This window comes from Aptenodytes forsteri, unplaced genomic scaffold, assembly GCF_000699145.1.
Source record: "Aptenodytes forsteri isolate BGI_AS27 unplaced genomic scaffold, ASM69914v1 Scaffold10, whole genome shotgun sequence".
Lineage (NCBI taxonomy): Eukaryota > Metazoa > Chordata > Aves > Sphenisciformes > Spheniscidae > Aptenodytes > Aptenodytes forsteri.
This window is the reverse complement of record NW_008794117.1, coordinates 4,278,892-4,291,893: the sequence shown is the minus strand read 5'-3', so window position 1 is coordinate 4,291,893 and position 13,002 is coordinate 4,278,892. Positions and strand designations below refer to the sequence as shown.

At 34.9% G+C, this 13,002-nt stretch overlaps 1 protein-coding gene across 1 annotated transcript in view; it reads left to right on the top strand.

Annotated features, from left to right (window-relative positions):
• RYR2 (ryanodine receptor 2) overlaps positions 1-13,002 on the top strand; it is a gene marked incomplete at its 5' end in the record, with an annotated part of 258,073 nt that overhangs the window by 52,697 nt on the left and 192,374 nt on the right. The window contains 3 exons of the mRNA XM_019471222.1: positions 595-699; positions 5,089-5,192; positions 9,523-9,606. Coding sequence (XP_019326767.1) covers positions 595-699; positions 5,089-5,192; positions 9,523-9,606 — 293 coding nt within the window. The remainder of the gene's footprint in view (positions 1-594; positions 700-5,088; positions 5,193-9,522; positions 9,607-13,002) is intronic.

Sequence of the window (13,002 nt, the reverse complement as noted above, 5' to 3'; positions counted from 1 at the left end):
GGAGGAGTGAGCGAGTGGCTGTGTGGGGCTTAGTTGCCAGCTGGGGTTAAACCACGATAACTGTGTATTTGAGGTCTCTGGTTTTTGAGGTAAAGCAGACCTGATTTCAAATTTTGGAGGTAGAGTGATGTGCTGTCCTGATTTCACTTGTCACCTGTCATCATCATCTAATTCTTTTCTTTCTTTTTTTTTTTTTTTTTAAATGGGGTTCAGTTCTCAAATGTTTATATTTATCTGAAGTGTTTTTCACAACATTACCTTGGTTGTTGAGATTTTTAGCATTTTTTAAGCTGAGAAATAGTATTGGTTTGAGTAGTTTCTAGCCAGCTGCCAGGAATGTATTCTGTGCTGTTTGGAGGTGTTGGATTTAAAACCGTTGTCACTTGCTGGTCAAACTCTGGAACTTGTAAGAGCATAGGTTAAAGTATTTCTGTTGATCTAAGAATTCTCACTCGCTTTAGTCAGTAAGAACTGCATGATAATTTAGGTTTAGTTGAGAGATCTGGTTTGTACGAAGTTTATCTGTTATGAAAGTTTGGGTGACACTGTCAAGCAACTTACTTGTAACAGCCTTTTTCTCTCTTCTCTCTTTAGATTGTTTTGCCTCCCCACCTGGAAAGGATTAGAGAAAAATTAGCAGAGAACATCCATGAACTATGGGTTATGAATAAGATTGAACTTGGCTGGCAGTATGGACCAGTATGTACCTTCCAACTTAATTTTCTGTTAATTACGTAGTATTATTCAGCACATTGGTTTCAATGTGCTAATGGGACGGCATTTTTTTCCATCCTTCCTAAATTGGTAAGGTTTTAGACCCTTTCCACCAGAAGCAGCTGGAAACCAACAGTGCTTGTATATTTCTGAACCAAAATTCTAGTATTAAGGCTGTTTGGTGCTGAAATTTTCAGCCAGTCTAACTGCTAGCACAGAAAGCACATAGTGGGTTTTTCACCTTCTGTTTGTTCTTGGGGCAAGAAGTTTAGTTGCCTGGTGGAGTAAGCCAATAAAAGGTTATTCTTGGTTCTCTTCACAAGTACTGACTGACATAACTCTTTCAGAAACCCCAAACTTATTTTTCATGAAAAATAAGTATTGCTTATAGGAAATGCCATTAAATCTACTTTGCCTCCTTTCTTCTCTCCACTTCTTCAGGCTCATGTCTGTATTAGGTCCTCCACATAGCTATTTTCTTATCTTTTTCCTACTTTTCATGGAGTATGACGTGAAAAAAATACGTGACTTCTGGCTTTGATACAAATGCAGTCTATTTTGTTGATTAGATGTTTTTTGTCAAATCAATCATAAAAAAATTATACAAGCTAGTTATTTGGATCCCAAGTGGTGGTGTTTATGAAGAGCTATTGCTGTGAAGAGTGTATAGAAACATACAGTAGATACTAGATGTAAATATAAAAACATGTATGCACGTATAGAAACATACATGTTTTCTATTTTTGTTAATAAAAATATTTTGGTCTTCTGAGGACATCAGATTACAGATTTGATGTAACTGGGCATAGGTATTATATTTGGTGTAGCATACAGCAGCACTTAAAAAGATTTGATTAACAGAGAAGATCACTAGATTGTATTTTTTGTTGTTGTTGTTGCTTTCCAAATCAAACACAAAACCCCAGTTAAATTAATGTGTCGAAACATTTTAATTGTGGTATAATCATACCAGCTGTGAAGCAATCTGCAGGAAAGTTTAGTGTACCATTACTTACCATTGAGAATCTAATTGTACAGTTGAACACTATTTTAATTTAAATAATATATAGTAAGTAAGTATCAAGTTAAGCAGCGATAAATGTTGTAGTTATATTCAGAATGAAACCCAGTGCTAAATCTTTCAAGTTATTCAGCTTTCTCTCTCTAGCTTTAGTGTTCTATGGTTGGATGTGCTCACTTTGGGAATGTGGCAAAGTATATGCTGATCATCTTCTGGAGAATGACTCCTTTATCATATTGGTTTCTCACAGATGATTTAATCAGTTTAAGCCACTGTTGCCTATTCTAGGTATTTGAATTGATGCACTGCAGTTACTGAATACATGAAGGCATGAAACAGAAATTAGATGATTTAGACACACACACATGAGTGTATCTTAGTTAGATTTGGTCTTTTTAATTCAAAGCAAGATGCATTATATATAGTAGCTAGCTTTTCTGGAAAAATGTTTTTTCACCAAGTCAAAAAGTTTAAAGGCTAAAAGACAGAGAATCTGCAGATTTAAATGTCTCTCCAGATTATTCAAAAAATCTGCTGTAGATTGCATTTTATATTCCCTCCTACATACCTGTTTCATCAGATCTGTGTGTAGTATCACCAAAGTGGTACCCAGTATTGTAATGCAATATTACTACTGCATTTTATACATGCAACAAAGTAAAATAACAAGCTAATGTAGCAAAATTAAGGACTTCTGTTAACTGGCTCTGTTATAAGTCTGAATATGAGCGGTATTTAGGTGTCCAACTTGAAATCATCAAATGCATCTGCATATCTTTGTTTCTATTAACCTTCGGTGTACATTTAAAAGCAGCCACAAAAATTAAGAATTGATAGGTATCAATCTAGCAAGGCAGTAATTAAGAATTGATAGGTATCAATCTACTGCAAGGCAGTAGATTTTTATAGTGTGCTCAGAAAAAAAAAAGGGGGGGGTAGGCAACCTACAAAATATGTTAAATATATAATAGAAGTATTATACATTGTAGCTGTAGAGTGAAAAGAGTGCCATTAGGGGAAATTCAATTAACATTGGAATTCTGAGGAAAGCACCGGATGTCCAAGATGTAAATTAGCTGTACACAGATCTAAACTAGTCCTTCTTATTGGAGACTGTACTGAACCTTTATTAATGCAGATTACCATAGGTCTTAGAAAGAAATCTGCAAATAAACATTTTCAGTGTCTGCTAAAAGATGTTTCTCATTTTAGCTGCTAATGATTTTGATCAAGTAGCTTGACAGTTGAATTGCTTGTATTGCCTGTCCAAAGAACATTAATCCCATCAAATGAAGATAAATGTCCCCTGGAGATTGTAAATATTTTTCAATCAAAAACATAAACAAATTACTGCTGTTCAATTTGATAATTATTATGTGCTTAGATCAAAATGCAACAATATGTTACTCAGAAATGTTATACAGAAATGTGAGATTTTTTTTCATGAGATTACACTACTACTCAATCTCGTTTATTTACAGTTTAGTTATTGTTATAGGAGAACACAGAACTGGCAAAGACAGAAGATGATAAATAAAAAATAAATTTCAGCTCTCAGTGATCCATGTTCATATTCACTCTGTGGGTACTCATGTACAATATGTTACTCAGAAATGTTATACAGAAATGTGAGATTTTTTTTCATGAGATTACACTACTACTCAATCTCGTTTATTTACAGTTTAGTTATTGTTATAGGAGAACACAGAACTGGCAAAGACAGAAGATGATAAATAAAAAATAAATTTCAGCTCTCAGTGATCCATGTTCATATTCACTCTGTGGGTACTCATGTACTTGAAATTCAAGAAAATTTATAAATAGGTTATGGTTTGCAGATGACTGTTTTTCCTTCCCCTGCTCTAACACACAATGTTTACATCCCAGTATTATGATTTAATTTAAGTGTAATCTTAGATTTTGCATATGGATTTATTGCCATGATGCTAGAGCTTTTTCATTTTAAGACATTTACGTTAAAATATCCAAAGAAAAGCTCTTTTATTTGATGCAATACGCAGTGCAATCAGTTTAAGTGTGATAGATTATTTTTCTGAAAGTCAGAAATTTCATGCCAGTTTATATGCTACTGACTTTCTTATCCTTTTTAAACATCAAATCTGATTCTGTATATGAACAACCGATCAAGCTGTTGAGAACAGATTATACCCAGTTCAGTGGTACTACTTCACTGAGAATCCCTGCCTTGGTCTTTTTTTGGCTAAAACAATTAACAAGCCATCCTATATTCACCAAATGCGTGAAGATCAATTTGGAAAAAGTATAACAATTAGGCTTCTTAACTTCAACTGTTAACATTCCATTTTCCAGCAGAATTATCCGATTGATCAAAAGTTGTCAATAATGGTATTTTTCAATAACTTTCACTTTGCAGCTTTAAAGATTAATGTAAGTGGTGAGCTTATGGTCCATGAAAGACGGACACAAAAGTGTTTTAATAGATGGGTAAAGATGTAGTCTCAGCTGAGCAAATGTTAAGACTTTCATTGGGATATTTTAGTTAATATTTGCAAACTAATGTTTTTTATCAAGCCTTCTAGCAAGACATAATCCTCGTAGATTTTGTTGACTGAGCTCTAGCACAATAAAGATGCAAAGCTGAGAGCAGTAGAATGCTCAGTTATCCCAGCCTCTCAGGTTGCCCTTCCTGGTTATGGCCAGTATTAGACTAAAACTGTATAGAAGTAGTGTAGGTTAAAAATGTTTTTGATCAAATTTTGAAGTTTATAAAATGTAGGATTTTGTAAATTATAGTCTTCATGACTGCTGTCACTACAGTAAAAGTAAATTAATGTTCCAATCATTTGTGACTGCTGAACAGTTGCATTCTGCTTGTATACTACTGGACATAAATAAGAAACAAACATTTTCTGCTTTAAGAAATAGGGTAGATTTATCCTTTATATCATTACTTTCGTAGGGTAAGGACTTCAGTACTATTCATATCAACATATTTATACAAACTGGATGCATAATTTTTCAAACATGGTGCTGAAGATGAGTTGTTATTTTAAAGGCTGTATGTCAAAACATAACATAGATTGCACTATTGAACTTTGCATATTTGTTGTGAACATCTGTATAATGAAATGTACAAATTAGCATTTATACAACTTGAGATCTGCAAATCTGAAGTTTATTTGCAAATGCAAATTCTGCCTTACTTGAACAGAATGATCTTGCTCTGAGAATACAGAATACTTTCTGTTTTGATGTGTTCAGTTTGAGTAATTCTGACAGGATCAGCTTTAAGTACTTTGTGTTTTGGACTGTTTTTAAATTTCTTCTAGTTTTTAAGACACATTAAACTTATTTCTTTACTGTCTTTACAGGTTAGAGATGACAACAAAAGACAACACCCATGCTTAGTGGAGTTCTCAAAATTGCCGGAGCAGGAAAGAAATTATAACTTGCAAATGTCACTTGAAACACTGAAGTAAGTTGCTAGAACTTTTGAAGCTTAAAGTGAGAGTTTCCTAAGAAGTTGCAGTTTCCAGAATTATAATTTGACATGTGAAATACAATTTGATGTGGAAGTGGGGGTAATAATATGAAAATGAGGGAGTGAGATACATTAATGAATGATGTTTTTGGCATTGAAACTGGCTTTGATAGTCTTCTTTTTAACACCTTTGGAATTTTAGAATTATTGTGGTAACGCCGATTATGAAATGGCAACTCAGGCAGTTTTCATCTAGTTTGGAGGAAAGAAATAGATCCAAGCTTTGAAAAAAACCCTCTTCACTTCTTATTTGGTTTAATTCAATTTAGTTTAATTGCTTTTAATTTTCTTTATTGATAAAGTACACTTTGACAATCGATAGTTATTTTTTGGACGTGACTAATGATGAGCTCTGCTTCAGGACGCCTTGCTGCTATTTCTGTGTCAGCTGTGCATATTGCCACAAAACAGTAGTAGGCATTCCCTCCTTTTGTGGATAAGCGGTTAGATGTGTGAATGTCGTGGAAGCTCTCCAGTTGGAATGGTAGAAAATTTCAGTGGGATGTTAATGGGTCTGTTCAAGTAATCGAGTTATCTGGCTCACAAAGATACAATTCCTCATCTCAGCTTTGTCAGTCAAGCAGGTGTGAGTTCTTACTTTGCTGCGAATGCACTGAAAATCTATTAGTGTAAGTAATTTCTTCCATATGAAGCATTGTGTGTAGCCAACATGTTAAAATGTTTCTCAAACTGATAAATGCCCAGTGGTATATGTGGTTCTCCAGTCACTCCTATTTGCAATCTGTTGAAATCTATTCATTTTTTTTTCTTGTTAAAATACAGTTGCTTTGTCCAATAAGAGCGTTAACAAAGGTTGACCATCTGCATGTGATATTACTTTTCTGGGAATATTTGTACTATATTATTAAATTTGCCATGTAAACTGATAGTGCAATATAGTATTTACACTCATAATGTAAAGACTTTATGTCCTCATAGTAGAAAGCTAGGTAGAACACTCCTAGAATTTCTCGTAGTGTCCTTCTCTGGTCAGCTTCTCTGTGCTATTTACTGATCCACTATTCCCACAGTAAGTAAATTACTTGATGAAAAACATATTTATGACCTAAGTGTTAAACAGTTTCTGGAGAGATATTTTGGCATTATTTAGAGATAAAGCATTCAGGGATAAATGGAACTCCATTGGAGCAAGAAAATAAGTTCATATTTGTCTTCAGCTAGATATTAGAATTACAAGGAAAGCTTTTGAGACCCCTGTCAACACAACAATGTGCTAAAAATCCAGAATAGCTTCTTCCTTTCCATTTTATGAAACTACAAAAGATGATGTCATTAACTTTCCCTGCAGTTGGATCTTTTGCTAGAGTAGTCTAGATAATATGACTCGGGCATCATAAAAATCAAGCTCTCAGAATTAAATGCACACTCCTAATGTTTCAATAAATATTAAACAAATTTTAGTAATCCTTACATGATTACTGGTTCAGGACCCAATGTTTTTCTAAATCTAACCCTGACAAAACAAAAAATAATTTGGTTTTATAAACATATAAATTATGGATTACTTTTATTTTAGTAATTTTATTACTTACTCTAGAGAGAGCCTTTTCATTAAACGGATAGTATCAAAACCATAAAGCATTCAGTCTTTCTATGGATTTCAAAATTTGTATGCTTACTGAGCTCAGTCTTCATTTAATTCTTGTATTAGTCCTTGTTTTCTGAAGTATGCAGTTCTAATTTTACAATATCATGTTGTATTTATCACCTAGACATCTATTGTTCAGAGACTAGAATATGAGTGTCTCAGTTCATCTCTGCAAACTTGCAAAGGTGGAAAAATTAGTGCACTAATCCATTCTATGTGATCCATACTGTGATGACTTGAATTGTAAGCTACTTTGACTAGTTCTTTACTACATGTTTCTAGTCTACTAGCAGTCAACTTCAACGGGGGAGAATGGGGAAGAGGGAAATAAAATGTTCTTTTAAAACTTCCTCTAGTCATCTATATGCTATATTCTTTACAATTTGCATCAAACTGCATACTGCATCCTTGAAGTAGTTGCAAGGCATCAAGAATAACTCTTACTGTAATTGTTTTTTTTGTTAGTTTGTTGCCAGATTTGCTGCCAGCTCTACTAGATGAGAGAGGCAGAAAGCAAGGAAGTTCTGAGTCATATTATCTGACACAACATTTTTTTCAATATATTGAGATCTCTGTATATTTTTCAGTATGATTGAATACTTTAATGAACTATAAAAATGATACACTATATGAAATGTCAAGATTCAGGAATGAGTTACCTCTGAAAATGTCATGGGATTAAAATATGCTCGCTCATACTGTTTCTGCACATTCATATCTATATTTTGTAGTTTGAGCTTGTATTTTTTTGTTTGATGCTTACTATTTTGTGACTGGCTTTCCCGTTTCTACCTATTTACTCAGTTGTGTGTGATAATTGCATGTATCAATGTTATGCTAAGGGCTGCATTCAGCCACTTCTGTTTTTCGTGTTTAGCTTTGAAGTGCTTTAGGGGTCTTTCAGGTTCTACCAGTATGGATGAGTCTGCCTGAAAAGTAAATGGAAGTATAATTAAAATCTAACTCTTGGTCCCCAGTTGCCTTTTAATCCTGCTGTGACTCTCTGATTTGTATTTGCTGTATCTGGGTGGAGATAATGTAGGGTTCAAATTCCTGTCTTACATTACAAGAAAATTAGGGTTAGCAGGTGTTAGCTCCTCTGTACTGCTTTCCACTGTTAGATATGTCCTCTTACTTATGCTTGTGATAGCTGCACAGGAATCAGGTATGATTTATGCCAATTGAAATTTAGCTGCATGGAGTATTCTTAGCAGATCGTGTGTTTTGCAGGAAGTGGCCACTGCATGTTTATTTCCTCATATCTGATTTTACCATCTACTTTTAAATCAGGGTTCACAGACCATAACAGTAGGATTTACTTCATGTAGCTAGCACTAAAAATATGCTGTAAGAATCTCCTTGAAACATATGACTCATCTGCCAGGAGAAATACTGCTAGAGCAATTTTTATGCTCTTTTTCCCCCCAGTCAGTGCAAGAGCAGTAAATATAGTTAAAGCAAGACTAGAAAATATTGTTTTAACTAGAGACAAGAACAAATAAAAACCTTTTTTCCCAGCTTTCTTCCATGTTGGGAAAATTGGGAATGGAGTCCAAGGTTTACACTTGTAATTTTTTCTGCGTAATCAGTTTCAATCAAAGGTATGTGTGTCACCCTCAGATTTTGAGAAACAACTGATCTGACTCCAAAGTGGTCTCTGACTTTTGTCCAGGGTTTCTTTTCATTTCGATGTCAATATTTTAGTAACACACCTAGGCTAAAGAAACTAGATAAGACTTGATAACCCAGTATTGAATGTAAGTGCAGGAACAAATAATTGATGATCAAATCCTGAAGATGAATGAGACTTCAGATTTATACTGCTGGATAGTGTGACTGTAAGGACAGGAAGAGGTCTGAAGTAATCAGAAACCCGATTAATACTATCGACCCTGTTGTAAGGTTATGTAGAGAGTGTTTGTTTTTTCTGAAAGGAGCTGCATCTTGCAGAGTCAGGCCAGAATGGGCTGCCTGGGTCAGTGGCTCTGTGGTAGAAGCCCTGTGGTACATGACACACCCCGTCTAGCTCGAATCCTTTTCTCTGAAGTGGATTAACGTGCAACATCCATACTGAGCATTAAGACGGCAGTTTTGGCCTAATGCTTATCATTCATTCTGCTGTCAGTCCTCTCTTCAGTAGCATGTCCTAACAAAATCCAGATCCAATTAAAATCTCTGAGTAACAGCCTCTCTTTGTAAAGAAGACATATTCTAAGGATAACAAGTGACATTTCCTGCCTTTTCTCCTTACATCAGCTTTGAAGTAAATAACATAACATAAAAAGATTTTGATATAAAGCAGTATGAATGAGTATATAAGCGGTATGAATAAGTATATAAAGCAGAAATATATATTTCAAGGGCAGGGAATCTTTCAACTGATGCCTCATATAGATGAAATAGACTGTATGATAGTTCCATTTTGAAGTAGTCCACTCATATTTTTACTAAAATTTTTAGGAACATCTTGTGGCATTTTCTTAACACTATCAGAAAGCTTATTACATATAAAAAAGGGCTGGTGTTGATCTTTCCATATTATATTGTCGTCATTCCCATAGGTCTCATTTGTTGTGTAGTGCCATTTATATACCCAGCAGCAACTCTGAATATAGAAACATTGGCAGTAATTTATCTCTGATTTCTGTGTCCTAGAACCCTGCTGGCATTAGGCTGCCATGTTGGAATTGCTGATGAACATGCTGAAGAAAAAGTGAAAAAAATGAAACTTCCAAAGAAGTAAGTTGAAATTCAAATGCATCTTTTTGTTAGGCAGTGTGAGTTAAGCGAACCGTATTTTAACAATTTGATATTCACATTGCTAGTGTTATTGATACTTGGGTGTGCATGTATGCATGTGAATTTTCAGAAATTTACACACACCTTCACCCACACCTTTTTTTTCAGATGTTTATAGTCTGATGTGTAGACAAAGTTTAGGTTTTCCGTGATTCACTGAAATGTCTGGCATTCGTTGTTGCATAGTTCTTTTACATACGGAGTGTACTGCAGAAACTTGATAAAGAATTTTTACAGCAAACTTGTCAATATATTTTGCTGTGCTGCAAATATTTAAAGGTAACCCTTTTGAAGGTCCTAGAATGGCCATCTAGTGACTTGAAGTGGAGAGAACTGGTATAGCCGCCTGACTTTTTCCTGAGTGACTGACTGGCAACAGCATTGGTAGGGCTGGGCTCAGGCTGGTGTGGTATAGTGGCCTCCACTACCACAGCTCTGAAACCAGCTCTCATGACCCAGCCAAGGTGCCCTGGCTTCTTCCTTAGCACCAGTGTGCCCCCCAGTTTGGGAATGAAGAATTTGGGAACTTTAACACAGTTGAAAGTAATGGAACTGTACTTGGTGATAAGCATATGACAGCCCTCCGGCCCAACATACATTTGAGCCCATGGTTTATAAGTTTGTCTAGATTGGTATAAAATTCAGTGGGATAAAGGAGGATTATAATAGTGTATAAAACCAGAAAGGTAAAGGTCACAGTTTTGGTATGAGAGAACTTCCATGTGTTCCGTTATTCCTGAATTTAAATTAGTAATTTAGTTTTCTTGGTTACGACTAAGAGCAATGGTTAAGTGCTAGATGTTCCTCTGCTATTGCCTATCTCCATTATTCACAGTAGCCTTTCAGTGTCCCATACCTTCATATTCCATACACTGTGTCCCTAAGGCCAGTTTAATAACCCCAAGCCCGTGTTTAACTAAGGCATGCCTTCCTTTTTCCTTTTGTGAGCCAAAAGCACATGCCCTGTTCTGGCAAGGTTCCTGCAGGCTTCTGGGTAATACTTTACTACAAGGTAGCTATAAGAACCTGGACCCTCAAGTCTCCAATATATACCATACTGCACTGATTTACGTACCGTTAATATCACAGCTTCAGAATCCCTGACGTGGTTGCTTCACAAGAATGAATGAGAATAAAAGCAAGGGATTAGTTTAAATTCCCCAAAACTGTTCTTCAGTTTTGGTATCCCAAAATAACTGCATATAAGACTAAAAAGAAGAGATACCTAGGGCCTTCTGTATTTTTGTTCTGAATTTCCTGGGCAGAAAGGTATATGCATTTGCAAGATTGTTCAAGTGAATTAGATTTGATGTTTTTGAAAAACTGCAGCTAAATCTCAAGTCTGAAGAAATTATTCTTCCTAATTTAAGAAGAGTGATAATGCTGAGTCTTTTTAATGTCATTGTCAGTCATAACTCTGGAAACCTGAGGTCCCACCATATGTACCAAGTCAGAATTTTGATACCTCACATACAATGGATAGAAAAAATGAGTAAAAAGGAAAGAAAAAAAATTTGTGGCTACATTCTCAATAGCATCAGATGTTTGTTGAGCAAAAATGGAGCAAAGATTTCATGATGTAGATACAGTTGTGCACATTTTTTGTGGGATACAGACTTGGAGAGAAGAAGGGTTGCTCTTTCACAGTTAGACTAGACTTAACCATAACAAAAAACCAAAACCAAAACCAAAAGTTACAGGAGGTAGTGTGTGAAAAGCTAAATTTTTGATGGGAGAAGAGATGTCACTTCCTGTGTTTGCTAGTTATTTCTGTTCCTGTAGATGATACAAATACGTTATCCCAACACTTTGTCAATTTTCCCATGATAATTTATTAAGTTCTCGTATCTGCCTGACACAAAAACTTTATGCTGTTATGAAAAACAAAAGCAACAGACATCACTTGAATGTAATTAGCTCATCTGTTCTACTTCCTAATTTTTCAACCTTACTTTGTATATTCTTGTCTGTCTTCTTAACCCTTTGCTTTATCGTTGCTGCCATCCTGTTGTAAGAATGAAGATTGTAAAATGCTAGGAACAAGTTTATATTGTGCCAGTCCTACTGAATTTTGGCATCACAGCCACACTGGTTACAAGTCGGGGAAAATCACACTTTTAACTGACAGTTGTGCCAGAATTTTGCCTTTTCTAATACAGCATCACTCCACAAAAGAGCTTTTTTGGACCATTTTGAACAACTCGCTGAAGTGTATTGCAAACACAACTTTTGCTGATGGAAATTCTATTAGGAAGTTTTTTCCTGGTATAACTTTACTTTAGGTTTTTGAATAAAGCATCCATCAATAACTTTTTATTTTAAAACACCTCCCTGAAATATTCAAAGTCTGTATTTTAACAAATTCTAAATATTTAGTGTTTCCATGGGTTTAAAAAAAAAAGTCTAAATGAAATGGGAAAGGAAAAAAGAATTGTCAGAATGAAAAGAAAAAAGTTTTTTTTTTTTTAAATTCATTACGTTTTTAAAAAAAAAAGTCTAAATGAAATGGGAAAGGAAAAAAGAATTGTCAGAATGAAAAGAAAAAAGTTTTTTTTTTTTTAAATTTCATTACGTTTAATTTTTTCTTGTAAAACAACTCAGGTAAACTGATGAAAATCTTTAATCAAGAGAGCAGAGTATAGACTAAGATCACTTGAAAACATATCTACCACTTTTTCTGTAACTTTAGGTGGTGGCACAAATAAAAATTCCATAATGCTTGTTATAAATCAGTGGCAGATCAATATGGTAGTGATAATGTGCTGTTGAAGCAGTTAAATTTTCAGCTTGAAAATTATTCCTTTTATTATTACTTTACCTACTTCTTAAAAAAAAATTGTTAATATCAGGCCAGCAGAGATACTGAGCGAGATAAAACCAGTAAGATACTGATGAGCAGACAACCAGGCAGGAGCTGGGATTTTAGCTACCTGTTTCAACTAGTAACATCAGTCTGCAGCTAAAGACAATTCTCCAACATGAATTTGTACACACAATATGCTTTTGTTATTTTCCTTAGCATCTATTGATACTTATCCTTGACGAGTATTCATATGCATCCTGAAATAAGGTATACACATCCTCTGTGACAAAATCATGAGCATCCTTTGAGACCCCTGGTTCTTTGACCCTGCTCTTATATTGAAATAGCTGTGGCTATCGTAGCTTTTCTATGCACAACGTACCACTTGTGCAGGGGAGTGTTACAGGAAAGAATGCAGTAATTGCCAGCCTGACAAACATGTTAATTTTGTATCATTCACTATTTCCATTACTGACTGGTTTTACTCATCTCACTGAAGTGACTTCACAGCTACCTGAGGAGCTGTAACCGTG